Source organism: Gallus gallus, chromosome 10 (genome assembly GCF_016699485.2).
Source record: "Gallus gallus isolate bGalGal1 chromosome 10, bGalGal1.mat.broiler.GRCg7b, whole genome shotgun sequence".
Lineage (NCBI taxonomy): Eukaryota > Metazoa > Chordata > Aves > Galliformes > Phasianidae > Gallus > Gallus gallus.
Window position 1 is genome coordinate 7,090,578 of NC_052541.1, and position 27,542 is coordinate 7,118,119.

Here is a 27,542-nt window from a genome sequence, read left to right on the forward strand (position 1 = left end):
CATCCCCAGGCATGCTGCAGACAGCAATGGGAGGAGGTCCAGAGGCAAGGGGCCTGGCCTTCTCATTGCTGCATGGGTAGCTTCTGGCCCCAGAGTGGCCATTACGCATTTGTGAGCATTTCTGTGCTTTGGCACTGCTTCTCACCCACAAAATCTGCCACAGGGGGTCTGCGCTCTGGGAATGCAGCTTGTTAGTCAGTGGGTTCTTGCAGCACAAGACTGTAAAATATTGTAGGTCATAACAGGCAGCTATTTCTTTCTTAATATGTCCTTGGGTGCTAGAGGGGAGGGCTGTTTTACTTTGTTTTGTTTTAATAAAAATAGTACTGAAATGCATTTATTAGGGATTGACTGCATTTATTTTGAACAACAACACATTCATCCAAATTCACAGTCAAAACTACAGGAAAATAGTTTCTGCAGTACTCGGAGCTTGATTCTCCAAACACCTATATTGCCTCCCGTTGTGAATAATTGCACTAGCTTCTATGAAAAAGCATGCATTAGCCAACCTTTAACCCGATGCTATTTGCAAGATCACTCTCCAAGTTATTTCAGTACTAAGTTTAGCTCTAGAGAATAAACATATTGCCCCAAAAAGAACAAACAAAAACTGAATATTGAGCAGTGCACTGAATTTTTTTCAACATTAATATGAACAAGCCTGATCACTATTAATTCATTAACCAGGATAAATTACAGCTGGAAAATGTTTCTTGTTGCCAACTCTATTATAATTCAGTAAGACTGTACCACTGGATATCAGTTGATACTAAAGAATTGCATAGTTTATGCAAGTTAGTATTCTTTGTTTTGCACAAAACTAATCTTGCTGTCTGCAGAAGCTTAGAGTATGAGATGATAATTCTTGTTCCCATTGTATTATGAAGATACTCAGGTCACAGCTCTGTGGTTAAGGCTCAGCTGAGTTTTGTTCCTGAAGCAGGAATTCATTTGTACTGTTAAAAATGAAAACTCACATCTGAGGTAGGTCTGATGTGGTAGATAGGTACCTTCTTCCTGAATGAAATCCTGGCTTTTGTGATAAGTGTGTATTGCAGTATTGGTACCAAGAGAATTTTTGAGCTTATTCTGTGATCGAGTTTAAAAATGAGTTTCTTAAGCAAACAGGATTGACAACACCTAGTTGAGAGCCTATTTTAGATATTGCTGTGCTGTCATACCAGTGTGTCACCACTTATAATTTGCATGTTGATAATTTTAGAAAAGTAGATGTAATTTATATAGCAATTCATAGCATAGGAATGGTATAAGTAGGATAAACAAGATTTCATGTTGATTTACAGGCAGAACCTCTTCTAATCAGAAGGATTTTGAGGAAAATTATGAGAATGTCATACACCTTGATCAACAGAAACACAGAAAGTGTGGGTTGGTCACTCAGTGCACTGTATAAACAAACTGTCCCTTACTCATTTCTCACCTGTATTCTTCTTTTTCCCTGTTTTCTATGCCATATTAAAGGAAGCAATACTGTAAGGCATATAAAGTCTACTGACTATGCAAAATTCTAGCAGAGTAAGTAATTAAACCTGACTCTTACCATTTTGGATAAAACCAGCGTAGGCAGTTTATCTGGGTAATTATCCATTTGTCTATTTTTATTTTCCTTCACAGATGTTTAATGTAAGCTGTTGGCATTAGTGGAAGAGCAAGTGTCTGTCAGATCTGAGGGCAGCCCTCAGGCTGTTCCTACCTTTTGCACGCTCTGCTCAGACACAGATGGCCAGCAGTTACCTAGACTGCTGCTGTCAGACACCACTGAGTAGCAAGGGAGTGCCCACTGCAAGGAGGAGGAAAAGGTGGTTCTGTTTCCATTGAAACAGACCTGACTCACTTTTACACAGCATTTGACTTTATGTAGTGCAGTGTATACAGGACAGATGAACTTGCTTGTCTATACTGTCTGTGTAAGTTCAATGGTTAAGAATAATTTTCACATTGTACTCTTCATTCTCCTGTATTTTGCCTTGGTACAGATAGATGGAAGACTGACTCTCTGAAACTTCCCCTTTTGTTATTGTGGCTTTTCAAATAATCACCAATGTTTTGATGCATACAGCATCATATGACTTAAAAGTTGTACCAAGCAAAGATTTGCTTGACCTGCTAATTCTGTACCTCTGCTGCCGTTAATTTGGTGTGGCATATCAGAGAGCATGAAGACGTACAGTGACACAGGCCTGGCCTGCCCAGATGCTGATGCTGATTCTGACCATAGTGTTTTTTCTAAATCGCTTCTGTGGATACTGCACTGAAGTGCACAGGCTGTTACTGAGCATATGAAAGGTTCCCTTCCTTCAGGAATGAAATGAGAAAATAGAGTGGAATTCTAGGGAGCAGACCTGTAGAAATCCAAAGGGAATAGGGCCCTAATGTGAATGCATTGAACAGGTACCCTGGAGCTTTGCCTTGAAAATAGTTCAGGAGCATTACCGAATTGGATGTCTATCTATTCATGACCGCCACCAACTTTGTGCATATATATATATGTATGCATGGTATTAGAAAGGAAGTTAGGATGTATTGGATACATTAAATTCACAACAATTAAGCAGAAATAACTTCATTTTTCAAAGTTTAAACTTGACCGTAATGCTGACATAGAACCAGCTAAGTATTTAGGAAGCAGTATACATCCAACCACTTCTATTTAGCCAGACAGAACCCGTGCTTCACAATTCTGATGTGTAGCTGACCTTCCACAGGGAATTCAGATCTACCAGTAGGTCTGAGACCAGTTTCTAACTGTGGATACTGCTACCAAAATAAAAAATACTCCTACTAAGCAGGTGAAATCCCCCCCCATGTAAATTAGCAGCAGAAGACATCTTTAAAGCTTAGACAGATATAGGCCTCATGCTAACCCCATATAAGAATAAACCTCTATTGCTGGCCCATCTCCACAGGAATGAAATTTATCCAGAAAGCATAGCAGGAGGGGTTCAGATTAATATTCTAGGTTGAGTTTTCAATATTGAGTAACATAAAGGTCAAGTAAACAGTAAAAATAACTGGATGTTATTGCCACAAAGAGCATGTGCAGAAACACAGCTTTGTCTATTTGGTATTGATCCCATAACAATTTTTCAGCTTTTGGGTTCATACTGTGAATTATTGAGCTGCTTCACTGATGAGCTGATTCTTCACTGTTCAATCAGTGGCTGCATAAAAATTTAGTAAGTTATTTCAAACTACTCACTTGACGTTTAGGCAGTTCAGATCTTGCTTTTTTCTTTCCAGACAAGCCGTTCTTAAGTAATGGCTATAAGAAGTGAGATATGCTCTTAGATATTAATTCAGCACTGAACCAATTAACTACCTTTGCAAGCAGTTTCATAATAACCTCGTCTATTTTCAGTTAATTAGGCAACATGATTAAGATAATCTGTGTTGAATTAACAGGACAGTGTATCATCTCCTTACAATTTCACGTAGGAGATAACTTGCTCTGAAAACTGTATGAAAAGAACAACCTTTCATGCCTCCTTCCAGTAATTTCATTTCCAAATTTGAATGCGGTCGGCCCTATGTTTCAAGGACAGAGGTCAGTTTTGAACTTGTTTTCTATATTTTTTTTTCTGCTTTGAAGTGTGGATTTCTAACGGAGACATACGGGTTTTACAAAATGGTCCAAAGAATCATTTGCATTAAAACCTATACAACAAAAATAGAAAGGAAATTCTTAATTTCTTACTACATGTTTGTTAGTTCATATTTATCGTATACGTCATTTTCTTCTCCTTGTTGATTATCTGAGTGATGAACTTCAATAAAAATTATATAGGTAAGAGCTCCAAGTACTCCTCCCAGCATAGGTGCAACGATAGGGACCCACCACCAATTATTTCCAGCCCTGTAAGAAATAAACAAGAGTTATTGTTATTTGTTACTCTAGTTGATGCCCTACCTTTTATTTGGCAGTGAAGAAATACAGTGGTGTCGCACTCACTGTGCTGTAGACACTTCCATTCTGTCTCATATGGCTTTAAATGGATGACTGTTTGTTCTGCTCATACTGTGGTTGAAATACTAAGTAATAACCACCAGGCACATTGGTCTAAGCACTGCATTTGCACCCTAAAAAATAAGGCCTCTTGACTGCGTATCTGTTTTGGGGGCAGGAGATAATTTCTTGCTGGTGGAAAATGGGCTTCATTGGCTTGCAGTGAAATGAACTGGGACTTATTTATTGCACCATGATCTTGAATGATGCTGTTGCCAGATGCTCATGAATAGTTTTTCAGGAGAGATTAATGCAAGTATATATCGCAGAAATTGCACGGAGATCTGCAAGTTAAGGTCTGCAACAGTATATATGGTGTTCCTCTTGACAAGCATAATAGATTATACTTGATTTGAATGTATTTTCCTTGAGGAGTGTAATAAAATACATAGACTGTAAAGTGGATTATACTTGACTAGAATGGTCAAGATTTAAGTTTCATGATGTAGTGTCGTCTTACTGCGTTTAGAGTGTGGGATCTTTCAGTAGGAGGTAAACAAGCAGTCACAAGTTTGAAACACCTAAAAATTGATCTTCCTTAAAATTGCTGTTCAGTTAAAAAGTCCTGCAGAATTCCAGTGGATTCAATTAAGTGCTTACATTCACTTTACACAACTGCTAAGATTTAATTTTATATGTGTAGATTTCAGAGCACCTTTTAAGGAAGAAGTCCATTAAAGTTACAAAGCCAGTAAATAACCTTTCTTCTATCCCCAGGTGTCTTGCATAACTGCTCCCCTTCCTGGAGGTTCACAGTACCTTGCTGAGTACTTTTTGGGGCACAGACTTTCTGAACCATGCTGGTGTGTGAGGGTGCTTTTGTTCAATGACATGTATTATTTCAGTATGTGAGCCTTCAGTGAAAACCCTGCCCTCTCAATAACAGAGAAGGAACTTCTTTTTTTCCCTCCAAGAAAAACAAAGGGACAGGTTCATCTGCGAGAGGAGCTGTGCAGGAGCCTGCCAAGGGCATCCTTCAGCTGTGCGGATAATTATTCAGTACACAGCTGTATGGATTTATGCAGAAGTGAACTTGATCGAGTCACAAGAACAGAACGGTGCTAATCTTACAGTGCCCTATTGATGACACTATTATTCCTTGCCCAAAATATGCTGCCTGTGCATGTTTGCCTTTGGAATTACTTAAATTTTGCCCTGCAGATATAGAGTTACTTGTGATTGTTCTGCTGAGTTTACAGATGGGATTGGTGTTCAGTCATGGACATTTAAGTCCCTGGATGTCTGGAACAAGCTCGGACTAAGGTCTCACTGAATTAGCCGGCACAACACAGCCTGCATCAGGTGCCCACATGCATTCCTGTGCATGTACTCGTGTGTGTGGGCATGTCAGGAAGGTGTTTCCTGGCAGGTTTCTCTCTGGGCCCATCCTACGGCCTGAGGTGCCCTGCTGGCTCCCGCCTGACCCGCAGCTGGCTTGCACAGCAGCAGCTGCCAGCTGCTTCATGGCCCTCTGCTCAGGGTGGGCGCAAAGCCTTCGCAGGGTGATGCCAAGGCTGGAACGCGCTCAGGGCACGGCGGTGTCACAAGTTTCCGTGACCCTTTGTGACAAGCACAGACAGCTTCACAGCAGTAAACTGAGTTCCATTGTAACTCAGCGTACAGCCTGGCTGCCAAGTCGGCAGGAGCACATCCAGCTCCGGCTTTGTCGCCAGGTGTTTTTTTCTGCCGCTGTCACTGAGGCCCTCGAGTCTGCTCGCGTTGCCCGGCCAGCGGAGCGGGGCGGCGTGCGCTGAGCCCTGCCGTGCCGCGGGGACCCCGGCCCGCTACGGCCCTGCCTGCACGTCCTGCACTGCCGGGCGGGAGCAGCGGCTGCGGCGGCCGCGAGGTGTCAGCGTTCCCGCGCGCTGCTGTAGGCCCGGCACCTGCCGCGCTGTGTGGTGAGACGCAGCTTCGTGTGCCGGCCTGGGCAGCGACTCCGTCACCCCGTGAGATGCTCCCAGGTATTTAACAAAGCCCACTTGTTCCTCAGTCCTTCCGGCATTCATACTGTCAGCCTGTGTCGTGTTCCTGTTGTGTCACCCCCACGAGCTCTGTTACAGCAGTAGCATTGGAAGGGAAGGCAGGGAGGAAGGATTCTTCAGTTTCGACTTCCCACAGGCTGCTGTTTATTCTGGCACCGACCTGTGATCTCCTGTCTTTTTATGCTCCCATTTTCAAATCCTCTGGTATGGTCTTTACAGACACAGAGATGTTGTGGGCTTTTTAAAATGCCATTGATTGTTCAGCTGTGTGATGTTATTTTGGGGCAGGTGCGGAGTTCACAGCTCTGCTGTGCAAGGATCACAGTGCCATCAGGATCCCAAGCTTTCAGCATCACGATAGCAAACTTAGTTAAAATGTTACAGATTCTAACACATAACGCTGTAATTAACGTTATAGTAAGCAACTACAAGAGGCAGTAATGAGGAGAGTTCTTTGTTACGTTCTCTCCCGAGGCAAGTGGTATGTGCAGACTGAAGCTATGCTAACAGTACAGATTACATGTACTTTCTGAAGCAGCTAAAACTTAATCTCTGATCACTGGAGCTCTGTTGCAGCCTATGGTACTTTAGAGGATTCGTAGTTGTAAATAACTGGGGGAAAAAAAACGTGCAAAAATAAACCAGAGGGTCCAAATCCTGATGACAGAGTACTTCCACTTAGCTATCCCAGAGTGGCTTTTACGCTAGATATGTGTAAACTGTGGGTTTGATGTGCAACTAATTAGCCGTGCATTTGGCCAGCCAAGAGCGTGCGTGCACACACACATGCACAGGGATCTGTGAGTGTGCTCTGAAATGTGGGAAAATGAGGAGAGCTTTCTTCCATTCACTCCTTTGCTCCCAGGCAGGAAGTCAGGCTTTTAGATTGTTGTATATTTCTGCAATAACTCACTAGTAATAACAGACTAATTCAATCTGATATGCCTGTTTTTTACAACACCCAATATATATTCCCACCTAAATCTCTCATGATTTCCCTTTTTCACTGAAAGCTGCAGGCCAACAGAAGTAAAACATTTATTTTATATTTTCGGTGACCTCTAGGAATCTCCAGTATTTTGGGAAGGGCCTGCTTGGAACGTTGATTGATATTGGGGATAATGTGTGTTTGATTTGCCCTAGGAGCAGGAAATACTTTTTAAAGCCCAGTACCTAGAGCATGTCTGACAAAGTGCATGAGTAGCTTCTGGTATGCGAAGAATTACCTATATGTATATAAAGTATGACTTGGTACCATGTTGGATCAGGATCTTTGTTTCCTAGGAAGCAATTTTAACCAAAAGCATTTCACTTCATATCCAGGCTTACTTACGTGAATACTTCCATTCCCCATCCTGCAATGGCTGTGAAGAGCCTGGGGCCGAGGTCCCTGGCTGGATTCATGGCACAGCCACTGTTCATTCCCAAGGAGCAAGTAAGAACGATTATAAGAAGTCCTACTACAACTGGCTCCAGGCCCTTTGGTACTCTGTTATTTCTGGTGTCAAAAATAGCAAATATAACCAGAAGTAGAACAGCTGTTGACATCACCTGGCCAATGAAAAGAAAAGAATATTGAATAAATATGCGCAGGTTCCTTCTAATAATGAAAAGAGAGGCCACAACATCTCTGTGGCTTGCGGTGGCTTAAAGCTGGTATTTAGATTTATCCCCCTGTACAGAGTAGTTCACAGTAATGAGAAGTTTAGATATCTGTGCTGAAAGAACAGGACGAGAAATGTGTGGAGGACTTAGCAAAAAATCTGCAACAACCTGGTGTGGAAAGAAAAGAGGATTTAAAAGGTATTTCCTGTCTGAGGTCTGATGCTTTGCTTCCATATTTTTTCCATTCAATTTAACAGTTCCATTTATTTAATGTTTTTAAACAAATTTTGCAGCTCTGCTATGCCAGTACAATCACTTAAATTGATATCAAAGCGTTTTATGTGATAGTAGCTTAGTCTGATAACTTATCAGATTAAATATTCACCTTTTTTATGTTGTATAAGGAAAAAAGTGAAGTCTACAACATGAAAACTGAGCAGCTAAAAACATATCTGAATTAAGACTGCATGTACAACAGTACAACTGTATGTATAAATGTAATGTGACCTCAGTATTGCTACATAAATGCTGATTTTGCTAATAATTCAAGGAAAAAAAACCAGTAAACTTTGAGCAAAATCAAAGCATTCAGTTTTTAAATTGATTTTCAAGAGGCTGCAAGTTTGGGTTTTCTTGAAATGATTTCTGTTTTGTCTGGCTTGATTTTCTTTTACAATATCCATTGGTAAAAGATGTTATTAAGAGAAAAATCTGTTGATGGATCCAAAACAAAGTTCAGAAGTTGTCACAGAATTTCAAAATTATGGTTTTTTTGTGCGTTTTGGGTTCGTGTGTGTGTGTATTTAAGCCAGGTTTTGCAGTCGTCTTGCCCTTTACGTAGGAATTCCTGTGTCCCAGCAATCCCTAGTTTACTTTACTTGCACAGTATTTGTTTTCTGTGTGCCTGAAGAAGGCAGGTAAATTAATAGAGGTAGTTAGGAGATAGGAAGCTTCATTTTTCACTTTAGGCTAAGTGGGATTAAAGGATACAGATTGGAAGTGGAGTGGAGAATTTTTTATATTCTCTCAGTCCTTTGAAAAACAACAAGTAAATCTACTTGCAAAGAGAAGGTTGCAGAGGAGGCTTATGGTAGCAGAAAACTCGGTTGCTCAAGGTGTTAGAGTGGCTGTACAAGCATTTCTTAATGCTTAATGAGCTGGATTTGGATGCAAATGGATACAGTGCAGCGGAAGTTTATGGAGAAACACTGATTTATGCTGAGGAAAACCTCTTACATGTATCACATTAAAGACACGTAGAGTACAACAGTTAATATGATATACGTGGAAAGAACAACTTGAAATTATCGTGCTTATAAAATATGACTCAAATGTAACCCCACAAACAACACTGCATTCTCATTGCTATTGTACACAGTGATGTATAACTAAAATGATGAGAATCATCGTAACTGTTAAAGATCTATGCATACTTCTTATTGTCTGGTTTTAGAGTTTTCAGTACATTTAATTTCTAGAATCAAAATATCATGTGTACTTACCTGATCTGCAAATCCATTTATGAGGGATAGATATGGAGCTGGGTATGTTGCAAAGATATGTGCTGTTGCGTAAGGTCCTGTGACTTCAAGTGTTCCGTTGCTATACTCCATAAAGGCATCTATAGGAAACAGCCATGACTGGTTGCATTTATCCATAATATTGGCTTTTCTAGGACTGCGGTATATATGATAAGCATGTGCACTTCATATTCTCAACTGAAAATTATTTTATCTGGGAGCATAGTTAATGGATTTGGAGTGGTGTGCTGATTCATCCTCTCCTGTCCCTTCTCTCCTCCCATGCACTGAAGTTCTTGTTTTATGTTTTGCAACTTTCAAATGGGACTTTTCCCCTCCTGCACAGTGCTCTGCAATCAGTGCAAGAGAGCACCTTCTGATTTGCATCAATCTGTACAAGGTGCTGCATTTGGCACGATGCCTGGAGAGATGCATCACATCTTGACTCTTCTGTTGGCAAATTTCTCAGTTCCCAGCCACCAGGAATTGCCCCTGTTCTGTTTGACTGTTGTGCAATGACTTGTCCTGGGAATGAGCTCTCCTAAGGGCCCTCCTCTTCTAATGGAGTTCGAAGTTTTCAGTCCATGTGAGCTTAACACGCAACTCCTATGCTTGTTGTTCAAGATGGAAGAAAGAGGCTAAGCACAAAACTTGAGTGCTTAGTATATTTGAGTCTGTGTATTTTTTATATATACGTGGATTTGTGTGTATTGTAAATCCACGCATATTTGCTAGTACATTTAAAGTGTATTTTAAGTAGTATAATGTGACTTCTGCTTCAGAACAATTTTCTAGCAAGCCCTGAAGTTCCCAAACTCTTAACGCTAACCCTAAAACAACCAAACAAAACAGAACACACCAAACCCGAAATGGTCACCACCTTCCCTAAAGTTGTTTATTTTTCTGCTCCTAATTACTATGGGTACCGAGCACATAACTGATTTACAGTAGGCATTTCTTAATTTTAATCTTCTAATTTTTAAGTTTTGTGGGCCTATACCCAACACTCTGGAGACATAATGCAGGTAGGAGAGGCTTTGAAGAAGAGGGACTAGGACAACAGAAGTGGAATTTTGGAGTAGGTGTTTGAAGGAATTGATCTGGGTGGATTCATCAAGACAGTGACACCCGTGTATATAAACCCAGAGATTTACCAAGATGGCACACTGTGAAATAGAAACGTGCCTCAAGGATAGGGGTAATCCCATCCCCCTAATATCACCCCTTTATCACTTTACCTTGGAGAGTTCTGTCTAGGGTGGTCTGCAATTTGGTCAGGAGTGACTTGAGCTCATATCCTATGACCTCGATGAATGACATTGGCGATACTTGCCTGCAGGCACTTGGATCAGGTCTTTAATGTTTCTAATTTGCTTGTAAGATGAATAGCCTTATATCCTGACTATTAAGTAATTTAAAATCCTTGCTGAGAAAGACATGATCTCAGAGTATCTGATTTCCCATGAATAATTTTTCTGAATTTCAGAACATTTCCTGGAGTATTAGTGTTTCAGAAAAGTTGTAAGATATCTGGAACAATTGAGCCCTTTTTTTTCCCTTCAAACTCCCCGTACTTCTTCCATTCTTCTTTACGGCCACAGCTTCAGTCCTGCCATTAGTTCTGCATTGAGTCCTCAGCCTGCCTGGTATTTATTGAAAAGCTGGGGCCTGAGAGACTGGCTGACCTCTAGTTTGTCCCATGACCATGTATAAGGTGTACTCACCGTGATAAATCCCAAAGACAGCCGCTGCTCCAACAAATGCTCCCAGGAATTGTGCTAATATGTAAATTGGCAATTTGGTCCATTTTAATCTTCCAGCCACACACATGGCTAATGAAACGGCAGGGTTTATGTGACCACCTGAAAAATAAATCACAAAATAAGCCGTATGAATGACTCAGATACATGGGAATACGTGAAGGATTTGCAAAAATTATGGGCACTTTTGAGCAAGAGACTACATACGTGGTTTCCTAGAGGTTACTTTGCAACTAAATGCTGATTGCAATTAAAATGAAACAAATTGGATGAAATTATGGGGGAGGGGAGTGAGCCAGTCTCCACCAAGCTCCACCAGGTGCTTCCCTATTGATGTTCACAGACCATACTGTGTATCAGCATGCTGTCCTGCTTATGTGAGCTGTGAATCCATGGGTAACTTGTCTAGGAAAATCCTGAATCTGCCCTTTTGGTTGTAATGAGAAGGTGTGTTATTCTGCAGGTGTTCTCATTCCTCAGGGTCTTTTTATTTGTTTTTAAGGGAGGTCTGGGGCAAGAAAACATTCATTCAATTTAGCAAGCATGTATTGAGATGAAGGACTCTCGCTGACTTGATTGTATCCTGGATTTTGAGCTAGATCTTCACTACACTCAAGGGAAATGGATGTAAGTTATGTTTATGTCCTTCTCTTCAACTTGGGGTTACCTACGAGCTCATGAACATACCATCAGGGCTGCCCGGCTCCAGGCTGGCTGCTGGTTTGCTATGCTTAGGTGGGACTGGGGGCAGCAGCACGTAGTCCTTCATCACAAATTTTCATCAACATCTTATACCATGGCAGGAAAGTCCACAATAAGGGAACTGGTAAGGAAGCTGTACCAAATTCCTGTGGAACTTCCTTCATCTTTAGGAGTAGCTGCACCTGAACTCTCATGTACGAGAGACTTCAGCAACATTGGCAGTCTTTGTGACAGTTTTAATTTCTGAAATGCATTTATTATTATAGCGGTGCTAGTCACTTTCCCCAATGTTTTTTATCAACGTGGGAAAAAAAAGCATTGCATGCCTTTGGAGAACATCATTTTTCACAGGTATGTCATTGGGACTTAAGAAATGCAGCTTTCTTGCCAAATAAATGCAGGTGTATTCCACAGGAAAAATAAACTGAAAACCCAAGTATTGTGAGGGCGTAGCAGATTCAGCACTTACCTTCAAGGCAAAGTCATGTTTCAGCCCATACTGTTACCAGAAAAAAATGGCCTTTCTCTTTAATAAAATAACTAAAAGAGGGTGACCTTTGTCTGTCATGGGATAGTGATGGAGAAAGGGCCTCTATGTACAGTTTCTGTGTTTGCTTGCACTTCAGGTCACTGGTCATTATCTTATGAAATCCAGGCACCTTTGATACATAAAGAACTGACAAACACAGATAACGAGCTGGATAAAACCTTCTTTGTATCATTTCCAAAACTCTGACCTAGTAGCATCAGTATTGAATTAATTTTACATTCCTCCCTCTACTTCAGCGCAGAGCACATAGACGGATGGCACCTTATTTAACAGCCCTTCATGTGAATTTTGATAAACTGTTGTCTTGTCTTTTGTTCTTTACTCTGGCTGGAATGAATCATTTTCCTTTCTTTCACCACTTGACACTGTTCTCCACCCGTATATAATACAGGGTGACTACAATGGTAAGGACAAGTCATATTAATGTTAGAAATGTCTGATTAACATTAAATTTGGGAAGGAAAAGTCTAGCTGAAGGCTCTCATGTTGACAAAGGGGAATTAAAAGATTCTTGGTTCCTGTGTCACTGGCACTTTGCTGATTAAAAAAAAGGAGTAAATAAAAATCAGCTTTGGAAATGATTCCCCATTTTTTCCAGTTAAAGTGATCACAGTCCTGAGTTTGTCTGAAATGTTCAGTTTGTAAAAATGGTGGGAAATTAACTACACATTGAGGAAAATGAGACAGAGAAAGAGAAGGAAGGGGAATTCACCTAGGTAAGAGAGCTCAAATTCACCAGGTGTGCAGACATTGAATCTTATGTTCCTGTGTGGTTAGAATTTCATGAAAAGTTGATGCAAAATATATTAGCAGTACTTAAACATAAGGCTTCATGCCTGAAAATCCATAGAATTTGCTATCAAGAATATCTGGGAACTGATATTCTAAAATGTCTGCCAGTGATCAGATGTGGGATTGTCACAGCCTGTTGAGGTATCTGTTCCTGTTCTTTCACAGAGAAAGTGCATTGAATGCAGAATCCTTTGGCATGGGAAAAACCTCAGGAAGCACAATACTGCAACCTCTGCAGCCACTCTGACCTACTGGAATTGAACTCTGATCTTCTGCATAATAAAGATGAGTACTTCTTAGTGATGCAAATTTAGGAAAGGTTAGTGTCCTTACAGGCTGTTGTCATAATATTGCATTAGAAGATTTTACTTGCCTACATATAAACCAAGAGCTACAGCTTACTGATAGGAACATACAGCTGAATTAACCTTGCATGGTATCAATGCATCATTCTTCTTAAGCGTCAATGACAGTAACAAGGCTGTATGTTTTGTGCTAGCTCCAGCACTTTCTAATATGAACTTAGAAACCTCCTCAAACATGCTGTCTTTGTAAAAGAAATCATAATTTTTGTAAAGAGAAGAAAAATTACTGTAGTGATTTTGGCTGTACCTATTTATAATGATCTTCTTACACCTAGACGTATCTGCCCTCTTCAAGATTAAGAAATTCCTTCATAAGAGCTGCAGTACAAGGGATTCATTTGCTATAAGAGGGTAATACAAACTCCACATATAGCACAAAGTATTGCATACTGTAATGCACACAACTGTGTATTATTGCAACCCATCAGTTTCTGTTTTACAGGGAGGATTAAAATGTTAAAAAGATTCCTAACCAATTTATATTAGGTTTGGAATGTTCAAGCAGAAACAAAGAGACAATGATAGTACACTGCCAGCGTATCACAGAGTGTATGTCTAGTACTGAATCATTTTGCTGTTTCTGCTTTCTGTAATCTGTTGTGTATTGGTAGTTTGTTGTTGTTTTTTACAAAGTAAGTTAGTTCCTTTTAAAATCTGGGGCAAGGTAAAGGCTTGCTACTGCTTCTCACAGGACATGGAGAGATGAACCGCTTTCTCTAAAGTGAACCCTGCTGCTTATCCTCATTAGTGGCTCATTCCACCTTCTACCCAGCTGGCAGCCATCTTAGTTGGTGTCTGCTGGGTTCTGTAATCTTTTCCTGGTTATTTCCTTAAATACGGTACCTGTGCTATCTGGGATTTATTCTATTGACAGAATTTTCAAAGCAACACCTAGCAGATTTCAGGTTTGCATGCACCAATTATCCTAAAAGCCAGGTTTACACATTGTAGTACAGGCCAAAATTTGTTTTAAATGTTAATCATCAAAAAGCAAAATAGAAGGAAGCAAATATAAAATAATTACTGGCAAAATTCTGCAGATTCTGCTGTAGTGCAGTGGTTGTTACCACTAGATACATAGTTGTTTATACCATGAAATGCAAATAATTTAATAAGGTAACCTTAAAATTGTAGTAATAAATACTGTATCAGAGGACAGAGGCTACTTACCAGAAACCCCACCAGACACATACACTGCTGTGGTGACAGCCATTGCAAATCCAACCGATATTGTCATGGGCCCACCGTGGGCTCCTCGGCTGAGGACGGCCTGACCCACGCACCCACATCCGAGTGTCTGTATTTTAAAAGAGAAATGTGAAATCTTAGGCATGACTGTCAAATGTTATTGGTTAGTTTGCTGATGTCCAGGTATAGATGAAAATGTTGTCTAAGTATTGGAAAAAATACTAGAATTTGAGATTAGTGGCATGTGTGCATGTTGTCTTTGCTACAACTAATATTTGCTCTTTATTTTCCTCTGTTTTGTGACCAGGAAGAATGTCTGCTACTAGGAGCCTCTCTCTCCAGAAAACACATTTCAACTATAACGGTGTTACACAACTCTGAATTTCGAGCCTAAACAAGATTTCTCAGACTCTACAACAAATCTCTGAATGGAAGAAGGAATTATTTCTGTGGTATGTTTCTAATTTCTGATTGTAGTTGTAAGCGATGAAAAAGTTACTATAAAAGTTATGAAAAATAGTTCAAAAACTTTTAATAATGAAGCTCTGGAATGAGGCAGCTCTCTGGAGTTTAGAGTATGTGTTACTGTTATACTGTCTTGATGTCAAATATTGCTCTGTCAAAATATGAACTGCTAGAACTTAATTAAAATGAACAGAAATTCAGAAGAAACTTATATCAGGTAAGATGACTGAGCCATTCAAGAGACATTTAGATGTTGTACTGAGGGATGTGGTTGAGTGCAGAAATATTGGTGTAGGTCAATGACTGGACTAGATGATCTTGGAAGTCTTTTCCAACCTTGGTGATTCTATAAGAATCAAGATACAGGACAAGAAACATGAAAAACGAATAGCTATTATGGACCAATGCAAAGAAAAGACATGTTAGGGCAAATACCTATGAAATTAGACAAATAATATTTGTAGCATCATAGTTCACACAGACCTAAAAGTAAGAGATTACTTATAGTCCTGAGGTATAATTATTCACTTTACTGTGTTGTAAATGCTGCAGATGCTGAGTGCAGGATATATTCTAGGGAAAAGGAGAGGAGCTATGGCTGTGAAGCACAGGTGAAGGTCTAGCTCTGGCGAAATTGATGCTATTCTAGCATACATGGTAGTGAAAAAGCTTCAGGGTATTTCACTGGCTCTGCCACTTCAACAGTTAACTCAACTGGGGATACCTGAGTAGTCCACACTGGAGCATTCTCAACAGATTTAAACTAACGCATTTTACAGTGGTTCTTTTCAGAATGAACTTCAGCGAAACATTTAAATGTATGCTTAAAATAATCTTTATTCAATTTTCTTTAAAGACTGATTAGCTTCAAGCATGCGTTTAAGTTCTATTGAAGTCAGTAGGAAAGATTTGCAAAGGTACAAAAGGCCTTTAGGTTAACGTAAAGTAGCTGGTCCACGTTTGTCAGAAATAAATTTGTCTCTTTGAAAAATCTCCTTTTTAAATATATGGCTATGTAATTTGCTGAATAAATACCCAGCAGTCAATGGAAGATACCACATAATATCTGTGGTCTGAAATCTTCTGCTTCTGTGCACGTATAACCAAACTAATAACGTTTCTGGAATGTGACTAGATTTATCTTAAGCAACCTTAATTACTGGAATGTTTAATTTGATATTTATGTTTCTCCTTTTGTCGTGCATGGTAATCTGATTTTTTACTTGATATAAAAGTATTGCATCTTAACCAGTGCAGTTACTTGGTTAATCTTCTTGCTTCACTTTAGTGTTTTGCCATTACTGCATGTCACCCACGACTGTGTTGCAAGGGCATATATGAGCACCTAAAGTTTAGTTCTTGAAGAAAGTCTTGCTTACAGTTACAAGGCACTTCCATTTGGAAACTTGTAATGGGAAATAACGGAATGGGAAAAATCTCTCCTGACTGTACCAAAAAGATTTAGTGATTGAGGTTTAACAAGCAAGTCCTGCTAAAATAGATGCAATATAAACAGGAAAACTCATACTTTTGTTTCCATTATTTCCCCAGGGGTTTTAACTAATTCCAAAATGTGATAGAAAAAGCTCTCAGTAAAATTACTCTCTTAACCAGCTTTGCAATGCAGACAGAGTTTGTTATAAAAGTGCCCCAAGATTGTGTCATATACCCAGGTGCAGTTCGTGCCTTGAGGTTATAATCATGCAAGCAAACAAAGCACTGAGTGGTGCCAAAGTATTACAGCTGTCAGGATATGTGAGGATAGGGTGGTATTAGATAGTAGTTTATTGGACTGCATAATTGAAAGTTACAAGACATTCTAAGTTGCAGTCCACTGCTGTGCAGTGGATTACGCGACTACGTTATGCATTCTCTCATTTCTGTAAGTATTGTGTACTTCACAATTCAAATGTTAAACACAAATGCATATACAGGGATAAAAACAAAATGTGAAATATTGCACTTCACAGTTGAAACTGCATGTTTTTTAAAACTTCATATGAAACAATTCTATACATCATATAATATATGTTGAACGGGTATGGAAATAATGGATATGCTGGAATTTAGAAAGTTTAAGATTAGGGTACAAGGGGAGAGGAATTAGAATTAGCATGCTCTAGCTTTCATTTCCCAGGCTTCTCAATGGGAGTATTCCGTGAAAGCATTATCTCTTGCTGTAATGACTATGAAAAAAGAGGACTATAGAAGACAGATATAGAAAAGTGACAGTGACTATATCTATGTATATGAACTACAAATGCATCTGAAGAGGGAAGGAAATAATGGGATGGCTGTTGTTTCCCTTCCCCGATTACCACAACTGAGGAGAATCATGCAGAAACAGCTGTGTAGTCTTCTTGCATAACAAATACTGCTCTGCACTTTATAGGGAAATATACAACTGCACATGCTCCATTTTTGTGCTAGCCAGTCTCAGAAAATGGAATCTGCAAACAAGAAGGCATACAAGCCAGCTTGAACACAGCTGCACTGGTTTCATGCTTAGTGTATGTTGGTAGATGACTTCCTCCTCATGTATGACGAATGAGCACTACTGCAGGCACAGTCAGCATGTGCCCATTTGGGGATGAGAAAACTGGGAAATGAACCTGCAAATCTGAACCAAGTCACAGCAATACTTTATCTGCTGTCATTGTAAGGAGGAGAGAAAAAAAACATTCCCCTTGCAACTAGGCTGACATAACTGGAAACTATCACCTAATCATGTAATTACATGAGCAGCAATTTAATACCCTGTGAATCTCTGCTTGACTGAGTTCAGACCAACTAGATCATCAGGTTGCCAGTAAATATTCTGAGTTTCTAGGCCAAGCTTAGCCATCAGTGCTCCACACAAATCCATAGACTGAAGCACATAGATTCAAAGGGAGTTTAATTTAGAGTAGGATACAGCCTGCTATCTTTGTTTTACCTGGTCTATGTTACCAGGTTTTCATCTTCCCAGTTGTCTATCTCCTGATCTTAAATTTATTGAAGTTGTTTCAGTTCTGATTTTTTTATTATCACAAAGCAGTGAGATAACTGTCATAAAAAACATGTCTGGGTGTGAAATAGCTGTCTGCACACACTCTGCCAAAAAAAAAGTTGCTTCATGGACATTACATCTTTGTCTTGGGTAAGAAGGCTAACGTTAGGAGAGGAAAACAACTGGCCTCTTGTGAGTATAATGTCCTGTTATTCTCTGGCAGCTTGGAGAACTTTATCCCTCTCAGCAGAGTGAAGATCACTATGCCTCCATCTGTGCTATTTGCAGGATTTTTGCAAACGTGTGTAATAGCATTTTTCAGTGTAAATAGTATTTCCTGCCATATATATATCTAGAATTTTAGGGAATTAAATTTTCTACATTGTTTGTAAAGCCTTAATCTTAAAGGACAATACTTCTATTAAAAAGATCTCTTATTTAACAGATCTAGCGGTAGTGTGTATTCATAGCCAAATACTCTTACTGTATCAGTAAAGAGGCAGCCAAGACTCCTGCTTTTTATCACTGTGGAGAACAATGATGTGTGTGTTATATCTTGTACTTCACCAGCTGCCAAGCTGGGGGGAGTTACAGTCCTTCAGTGGGATACCACAGATGTCTGTGCAGGCAGAGCATGGCCTCGGTGACACCGCAGCTAATGATGCTCTACTAGAATATAAGAATTCTGTGTGATACAGGGAATCCAGAGTCAGTATTTAATTTGTTTAAATCATATTTTAATTATAAGCTGTGCACTTTCAATAGAGAAATATTAGAAAGCAATTTCAGAATTTTTGTTTTGGTTGGTTTTCAAGAAAGAGTCGTACTTAAACAGCTACAGCTGATTATGAAGAATCTCCAAGGATCCCTCCACCACTTCACAGTGTTCTGTAAGGACGCCTTTGTTCAGGGAAGGCAGTAACCCTGCCCTTTCCCACGCCACACTCCCACCTATGTTCTCCCACTGTTCCCCAGTCAGGCATTTCCTGCTAGTCAACAGCTTGGCTGCTCCCCTTTTCCAGCCTAGATAAGTGTGGCGTCAGTCTGGATCCTGCCACACGTGCTGTCCTGCTGCACAGTGCTGTGAAGGGGACAGGCACTCAGGTGCCATGCAGTGTGTTTGGCTAAAGTTGTGTGCTCGCTGTGAGCATCCTTCTGCTATCCCAAAGTTACCTGTTGGAGCGTATTCTGGAACATACTTTCATTTCCAGTCTCTTTCTTCACAAATCAATTCCACTTAAGAATGTATCTATTTGCATTTCATAATGTGATTTATAATGGAATAGAAAATCTTTATGTACAGAATCATGTTTTCTCTGTGCATTATACAGGGCCTTGATTCAGACTGGGCTCCCAGGCATTCTTTCAGTAGGGGTAATAATGCCAGCAGTAACAAAAGCAGAGACATGGTAGGTCTACTAAAATCCAGGGCATGAGCTCTGCAGGAATCCAAGTCAGTGGAAGCTCCCATTCTTCCAGGAAAGAGCAATCTTCATCTAATTCCTTGTGTAATATTTGTCATCATCAGTTAAATCGGATAGTACTTAAAACATTTAAGGTGAGATAAAAATACAGCTTACTAGTCAAGTAATTTTAAAATACTTTGAAAGTACATAGCTCTTATTTTAACATTAATTACATATTTTGGTGGGAACACAAAGATTTCTGTAGATTACAATATGATCAATTTGGAGTAATAAAAAAAACACTATTTGTGTTCTCCTAATGCTCTCCTGGGACACAACCAATATCCTCTTGGGTTCAAATGGATTTCCCTTTATTTTTTGAGACTTACTATCTAATTAAATAAAGGTTTGTAAAAAAATCTTACTGTTTAGTTAATTAAATAGTATAGACATAGCCTTAAAATGATTGCCATTTTGAAACTTTTTTTTTTTAATGATAGAAAACATTACCACATGGAGACATGGATGTAAATTTAATAAGGCTTTGGATGAAATGTGTACATAAAGCTTTTAAACCAAGGATTTGGTTTAAATTGCTCTTAGGGAAAAATACTGTGAAAATAAAGCACAGGCTATGCTGTGTTGTATAAACTGATGCTTTTAAATTTTTATTACTGCTTTTTCACATGCAATAAGAGACAAATAAAAGCTTAAAATCACTTAGAATGCAGAGGTCTGCATTCTCTCATATTTTATTATGATTAATATTGCACTCTTCATTCTGAAATACTGCAATGCTTTTCTTCCTTAAATTATACAGGGTAACTGGCTTGAGTCAATTTCTTTGGAGAAGATTGGTTTTATTTTCTTCCGAAGTTGTAGAAATTCAAGAGAGAAAGGAAATGAAATATTTCATATTTAGATGCAAACTTCCAGGAGTGACACATGGCCCCTTACCAAGGGGCCAGGAAGAAAAGATTGGGCAAGGGAAAGTAGCTTCTTAAGATGGAGTACATTCAGGTGCTGCTGCCCTCCCAGGTTAGTCTTTTATTCTTGAGCTGAGATGTGTTATTCTGCTTTTCTTCCTAAACCAGCTAACACAATTAAAATTTCGCTAAATGAAGACTAAATATGTTTAGTTTCTGTAAAGGTTCTTGGTGAATGGCTGAAGCATACATTGAGAAAGGAATTTTTCAGTCATCTCTTAAGAATGTAAAGGTACATATATCATTCATTTGATCTTTCCTTTGGGTGCAGAAATGGGGTACCCTGGAGCTTTGCTGTGCCCTCATCTTGGAGAGGCATGTTTACAACTAATGAGAGATTCGGTATGTTTTCTTTCTTAGCTCTTTTCTATTGAGGAAGACAAAAAAAAAACTGTATCTGGGGCTGACCAGGAAACCTTCTAGGATGGATTAGAAGGAGCTGAGTCAAGTTCTGCCTTTAAACTATTTAAACCATGGACTGGAGAGCTTACTAGAATGCATTTTTAGCCAGAGTGGTTCATTGATCTGAAGTGTTGAGATCACAAATGTATAAACACACTTAATGGCGTGAACAGCATTTACTGTCCCTTCTGTAATTCATCTGTTTATGACTGTTACTACTTTAATTACTATTATTTTAATTTGGCCAAGGCTCTGAAAGAACAGCCTGTAAATTTGTGTCAGTAAAACATGAGTAAACTCATGTTTTGCACTCTCAATTGAATCTTAGAAGGGATGCGAGTCTTCTGTGAGGCTAAGGGAGGGTGCCTACTTCAGGTCTATAGATGCACACTTTCTGGGACAAAACGCATGTTTGGAAAAAGGTTTTCTAAAATTAAGTTTAGATTCCTGGAACCTCTTGGTTGAACACAAGCTGACTTATGTGTTGGGGCTGATGTAGCAAAGATGAAGATAATTCTCATCTAAAACTTTCATGTAATACAGAACATCTGAGTCACCTGAAAGTCTAAAATGTCACACACTGGAAAAAAACAACCACAATTTTGCACTTCAGTTTGTATTGAAAACAAAAGATTTCCTGTGACTTTTTAGAATTGTTTGCAGAAGTGAGCATTTCAGGGTAAAAGACCAGTTGGGTAACCTTACTTTCAGATCCTTCACGTTTCTATTTAGCTAAATTAAAGAATGACTTCGGGGAGATCTATGTAGGAGAAAAAAGTTATTTGATAAAAGATTATAGAAATACTAACACTGTACAAGAGCTTTACAAGTGTTTACATTGAGATAAGCTGAGGATCTTTGTTACCACTTAGATTTCTGTTTGCAATACCAATTTAATACAGATGCAAACGAGTGGAAGAGTTTGTAGATAACATTTAATTTCTTCAAAATATATGCAACTGATACATTTACAGAAACAAAAAGGACTCTTGAGTTTGGGATGAAATGGAAGGGAAGCATCTCATTCCGGTAAAGAGATCAGTTTTGGTCTGGAAGTACAGGATTAAATTCTGTGACATTAGATTCATGAATGACTTGTAGTCTTTAGTGGCTCTACCACAGTATTGCTGCTGGAGAGCCTAATTATTGAAACGTATAAGAACCAGTTTTCAGTGTACAACCATGGCTAACATCTTTTGTATAATATATAAAATATATACAAATGAGTTGAGTGGCATATTACAATAGCAATTATAAATATGTTTTAATAACCTATTTTGTCTACCTTGGGTAGACAAATTAGGTTCTTTGCCTAACAGGTAATTGTACAAAATTCTGTACTCCTGGAAAGCCAATGCTAATCTCAAAGTAGCTGTCAGAGACTACCACTAAGTTGTTTTACACCTAAAACAAAACTTGCTGTAAGGAATTTCATTCTGTGCACAGAAAAAGTCTCTGTTTCATCCAAAAAAAGACCTAAACCAAAACCGAACAAAGAATATAACTTCGTGTAGAATTTGTAAGTAGTAATTTTGTATAAAATGCTAATATAAGGACTAAAGAATGAAAAGCTACATAGCTACATCCACTTTCGTGTAATAACATATAATGAGTAATTCGTGTTTGGAGGAATGGATATATATTACCGTACAGTACTGTAATTAATGTGTACTGGAATCTGGGTCCACAAAGAAAGATGTGGAACAGTTGCTTAACTTTTAATCTTCTGGACTGAGCAGATCCATGAAATGTCATACTTAGAGATTTTTTCAGGCAAGACTGAACTCCCCAACAAAGCAGAAATGATAACTTACATAATGAAGTGGTCAGAATATGAAAACAAGACAAACAAGATTTTGATGAGCAAAAGATAAATAGCCTTTCTTCTCATTAGTTGGACTGCTTGCTGTGAGGGTGTCATGCGCTCAGTTCACGAGCATGCTGATGCATTGCAGCCTCTGCGCACACAGACATTTGCTGCAGTGGGGATTTTTCAGAAGGCCCTGCCTCCACCTGGAGAATGGGCTTTGGGATAAGAAAGGAAACCTCCTCACTGCTAGCGGCATTTTGTGTACCTGTTTACTTTGGGTGAGGCTGTGCATACGAAGAAGTGTGAGAACATTCATTCTGTTTTCCACTGAGCATTGCTGTAACAACTCAGGATGATGTCTTAATTTGATCGCGCAGTCATATTCACTTAATTGACTATTAGAGAAGCAAGAGATGGGATAGGTCTGCACGTATGCTGCTTACTTGTCTTTACGTGCTAAATGGAAGCCTGAGTTTTGTTTCAGCAGGGATATGTACGCTGCTCAGGAGATACTGGTCCAGTGCAGTTCCATTCTGGGAAACTGTGTTTAGTAAGATGTTCTTCAGAATGAAAATGAAATACAAACTACGTTAGGTCAGCAGTAGCTAGTAAAAGAAGCCACATGGCCCATTTGGCTTCTTTTTTTGGAAACTTTACAATTCAGATATAATCAATGGCATAAGCCAGAATAAATCCCATTTTGTTTGAGAGCAATGCAGCCAAGTCCCAAGGGGAAAATATGGAGCAAAACATGATTAATAAGTAGAAGGGCAGTTGGATGGGTGAATTTCAGGCACGCTCACTGAAAAGTTGCATAAAACATCTATATGAACTAGTGTGGCTTCTTAACTTTTGTGCTGATTGATGTCCAGCTGTGCTCTACCACAGTAACCTACAGGAGCCCCAAGAGGAAACGTACTGAACCAGGAGACATACTGGAAAATGAAAACCTCCCCAGATAGCTTTTTTTCAAGAGAGGCCTCAGGAGCAGCTCCAGCCTACAGAAGGCTGATGCTTTGTCAGAGACTGGGAAATGTGTGTCTGCACTAGCTTCTTAGCCCACTACAGCATGAAAGAGCTGGTGCTTTCTCACCTTAGGGGTCTGTTGCACAGGGGTGGGATGGAGGGACCAGTCCCAGTGGTTAATTCCAAACACTCTGTATAAAAACTACATTACTCAGTATGCACTTCATAGAAAGAGTTTTCCTATTCAAATATTTGTTGAAAACTTTATAGGTGGATTGTGTATTTTTGTGAATATTGATTTCAGCTCAGGTTACAATGACACTTTGCAGGTTGGGCATTTACTGTGTGACATACCAAGACAAATGCAAGGCATGGGCAGGAGCTTACTCATAATATGTAAACATAAACCCCCAGCCTAATGCACGTTCCTCCTTGCCTGTGCTGCAAGTGGAACTTAGTTGTATTAAAACTGCATCACTATAAGTGGTGGTTTTTGGTTTTTGCTTGTTGGTTTTTTTTAAATAGCAACTACCTACAAGGTTTAGCACAACATTTTCTCAGCTTGATGGACCATCTTAAAGTGAATGTGATATAGTTCAAGACAGTAACTAAAAGCTCAGTGTAAACAAAACCACATGCAATTTGCATTTGGTTATGGAGTGAAAAATATAAGTATTTTGCTGCCTTAATTCTTGTCTCAGAATGTAACAGGAGAAGCTGTGCTGCACCTTGGGGAATAATTCACAGCCTGATACTGAAAGAAATACTGTTCCCCCGGAAGAATAGGTCGAAGAGTAAAGTAGCCTAATCACCAATGAGATTACCCAGCCAGGCAATAACTGCAGCTGCTTGGATACTCCTATAAAGAAAGGAACTTCCAGATTCCTGCAGTTCAGTTTGTTCACTGAACCCTTAGAAAGCCTGAAATCAGGTGCTTTGGTAAGGAGGGAGGGGCTGACAGCAGCTATGCTGTATTACCAAGATACGCTGTGCAGCAGAAGCAAATCGATTTTGAAGACCAGACTAGGAATATGTGTGCAGGGATTGCTTAGGAGCATCTCTGGTCTGATTCAGTGGCCTGAGCATCCATTAACAGCCAGCACATTTTCTGTGCTTCTGGAGCTCCCCTTCCACCTCTGTTTCATCTGAAAAGAATTCACTTTCCGTACTCTGAGACTATGCTGCAAGGCAAGCCACAGCCTATTAAACAGAGATGACCAGGAGATGTTATCCAAATGGTATAGGCATGGACTTTTTCAAGGCTTGTCTCAAATCTGTTCAGTTCTGCAGGTGGAGCCCTTTGTGCCTCTGGGGGAAGGCTTGGTTTTTGCCTGATGAGTGATTTCACCTGCAAGATGTCCTACAATTAATCCTACAGATTTTACATTATACAGTTTGGAAAATAATATTGCAAGACTGGAGAGTTACCCAAGATGGCAACTTAAGGTCTTAATAGTATGTAATCTGTGATGTTCTCTAGAAGAAAGAGAAATAGGTAGTCTGAGGGATAGAATTTCATCCAGCTGAATTCCAGAGGTGCTGGGCTGATCATAGGTTTAGGCGCCATCAGTTAACACTTCTAGACAGAACCTATGGGTAATGGGAGGGCTCCTCCCTGCCCTGCACCCTGGTGCAGGTGCTCCCCACTGGCTGTAAGACACAGGGCAGAGGCACAGAATGACTTTGAGGGAAGACCGAACCGCCTGTGCTGTAGACCATGAGCAATCATCTTGCTTTTACTTTGAAACAGGATTAAAACATAGTAATAGCATAAGGAAAGAAAGCTATTGGTTATTTTGCATACGTTAGCTGTTTTTCAAGGATTTCTGCCTCCTGACTTAACAGGGCCCCCCTCTCATTAGCTCTAATTTAAGTTAAAAAGTTTAATATTTGTCTGTTCTTAGAGCTGCTTAATAGCTTACAGAGTCTAATAGCAATAAGTAGCAGCAGAAAAGTCCATTTCTTCCCAATAAACTTTGTACTTCTGCTAACTAGCACAGTCTAAAAATAAATCGGGGTATCTGAGTGCTTAGAAAGCTGTAGTTAAATCCACGTGAAGCTCTTTTCTGCTTTAAGCTAGGGTTAAAACTAGAAAGACTGAAGCAGAATTGAAAAATTCACTTAGATTATCAACAACATTTTTGAAGATTCGCTTTCTAGTGTCTTCATACAATGAATATCATAGAAAATGGACTCTGGGTTTCCATTTCCTTCTAGTCTTCTGCAGCAGGACATTAAGTAATAGCATTTGCGATTTAATCTGCACTTTAATGCATTTTCCTCACTTGCTTAATTGTATTAATGGACAGAGGAGGATGATCTTGTGGCGAGGACAGAGGACTGGAAGTCAGGTGATCTCAGTTATATTCAGAGTTCTGCAACAGGCTTCCTGTGCAGTCTGCTCTAATCAGGTTTGCTAATATATAAAATGAAGATAATGACATTTCCCTTCCTTACCAGGGTGTTGTGACACTTAATTCATTAATGTTTGTAAAGTGCTTTGTGCTCCTTGCTTCTAAATGTGCTCCTTACTGTAATGTCTTATGGAGGGTATTAAATTTGAAAATGATGTTACTTTAGTGCCTGTGCCCTTCAATTGGCTGAAGTGTACTAAAGACCATTATTTTCATGTACTTTATGAGCTACTGGAATTTTTTAGATGGCTTACTTGAAATTTAGCTAATATAGTTCCAGTTATAAAACATACTGTGTCAGTCCTATGCCTTATTTTTTATTTTTTGTCTTTTCACTATGATGAAATGTTTAGCAATAAACAGGGCTGTCTTGTCAGACTGAAGGGAGGGAGAAAGTTTGGCGTAAGTATTCTGTTTGCTTGACTTCCAGCTCCGTTGCTGAGACTGCTCTCTACCCTGGTGAATCACCAGACAGCTCTGTGTCCCAGTGCAAAAATGCACAAAAACTTGAGCAAGAAATGAAGTTGTTTTTTTTTAAAAAAGATGTGAAAATGTGGAGCTTCGCTATTTACCTAATACTGCAACAGCCTACATACCCAAGCAAATGTGTAATTTATGTAACACAATTAAAAATGAAACAAAAATAGCTGATGTAGAAAATCTCTAAAGATTCGGCAGCGCAACTTGATAAGCTCAGAATAAGTCACATGGATCAACCTCTGTGTAGCACAGGAAAATAACAGCTAAAATTATCTTCTGAATGTGCAGCCTAGTAGGGTTTTAAAGCAAATGGAAATTGTACATAGAAGTGAAAGTAGAATAAAATACTGAGTTAAGAAAATGCAGGAGTATTGCTAACATTCACTGCATATCTGAACTTTTTAGAACATGGCTGTTCACTCAAATTCTGCTCCTATAAAAATCAAATGTTTTTCAGACAGTTGTAATACATAAAACTGAGTGTTTAACAGCCAGTGATAATTACATCAGGTGAAGAAAGAAATTACAAACTTACCATAAACAGCAGCAATTCATTCAAGGCTGTGCAGTGTTTGTCAGGCAGTAACCACGCTGCTGGTATAGTACAAGAAAAAAGCATACACGTCCCCTTACAAGCACTGTCCAACATTAAATTAGTAGGAAGGAAGGAAAGCAGCTGACACTTACTATCATTATAAAAGTTCCCAGGAATTCTGAAAGGGCTTCTTTAACCAAGCTGTTCTTCAAGGCAAATTTCTCCTTTAAACTCCTTTTGTTTTTCCGGCTCATTTTGGCTTCTTCTATTGCTCTGGTGCCCTGGCTACAAATACACACAAAATTTGCTCTGTAATCGTCCCTGCTTCAGCTGAACTTTGACACTTTTACTTATACACTGAAATATGAGATTTCATGCTGTACAGCCAGTGAAATCATCTGGCTGCAGGCATTGACAGAACCAACACAACATGCCCTAACAATTCATCATGAGTTTTCCATCCTGTGCCCTCTCTGAGCATGTTTCTATTTATACTGGCGAGATAATACCAGTGGGTTTACAAGCAGAACTCTTTTTTCTTCTTACAGAATGGATTAATCATTACCTTTCTGGCTATGTTTCTTCTTTTTTTTTTCTA

General features: G+C 39.3%; 1 protein-coding gene and 1 long non-coding RNA gene across 11 annotated transcripts in view; one reads left to right on the forward strand and one right to left on the reverse strand.

The window, feature by feature from the left end:
• Window positions 1-27,542, forward strand: part of LOC124417123 — a 126,486-nt gene that overhangs the window by 91,083 nt on the left and 7,861 nt on the right. For 7 of the 9 annotated variants that reach the window (XR_006931121.1, XR_006931122.1, XR_006931120.1 and 4 more), the window contains 2 exons: window positions 13,104-13,257; window positions 14,799-14,943. This is a non-coding gene — a long non-coding RNA (uncharacterized LOC124417123). Of the gene's footprint in view, window positions 1-11,396; window positions 11,522-13,103; window positions 13,258-14,798; window positions 14,944-27,542 lie in introns of all 9 variants that reach the window. The other 2 variants (XR_006931117.1, XR_006931119.1) reach the window with 1 other exon arrangement.
• Window positions 337-27,267, reverse strand: AQP9 (aquaporin 9). Of its 2 annotated transcripts, NM_001293239.2 has the most exons (7): window positions 27,097-27,267; window positions 26,945-27,003; window positions 14,474-14,600; window positions 10,859-10,996; window positions 9,117-9,235; window positions 7,343-7,560; window positions 337-3,877 (listed from the first exon to the last, which is right to left on the reverse strand). In NM_001293239.2, the coding sequence occupies exons 2-7, from the start codon at window positions 26,945-26,947 to the stop codon at window positions 3,718-3,720; spliced, it is 765 nt and encodes a 254-aa protein (NP_001280168.1). In that variant the 5' UTR covers window positions 26,948-27,003; window positions 27,097-27,267; the 3' UTR covers window positions 337-3,717. The 2 variants fall into 2 exon arrangements, with proteins under 2 accessions (NP_001280168.1, NP_001280167.1); NM_001293238.2 differs by lacking the exon at window positions 26,945-27,003.

Coding starts and splice junctions, on each gene's coding strand:
- AQP9 (NM_001293238.2), bottom strand. CDS start 27,198: ATGAGCCGGAAAAACAAAAGGAGTTTAAAGGAGAAATTTGCCTTGAAG. Junction 7,561..9,116: donor TAAATGGATTTGCAGATCAG/GTAAGTACACAT, acceptor TTCATTGGCCAG/GTGATGTCAACAGCTGTTCT. Junction 3,878..7,342: donor TGGGGAATGGAAGTATTCAC/GTAAGTAAGCCT, acceptor TATTTCTTACAG/GGCTGGAAATAATTGGTGGT.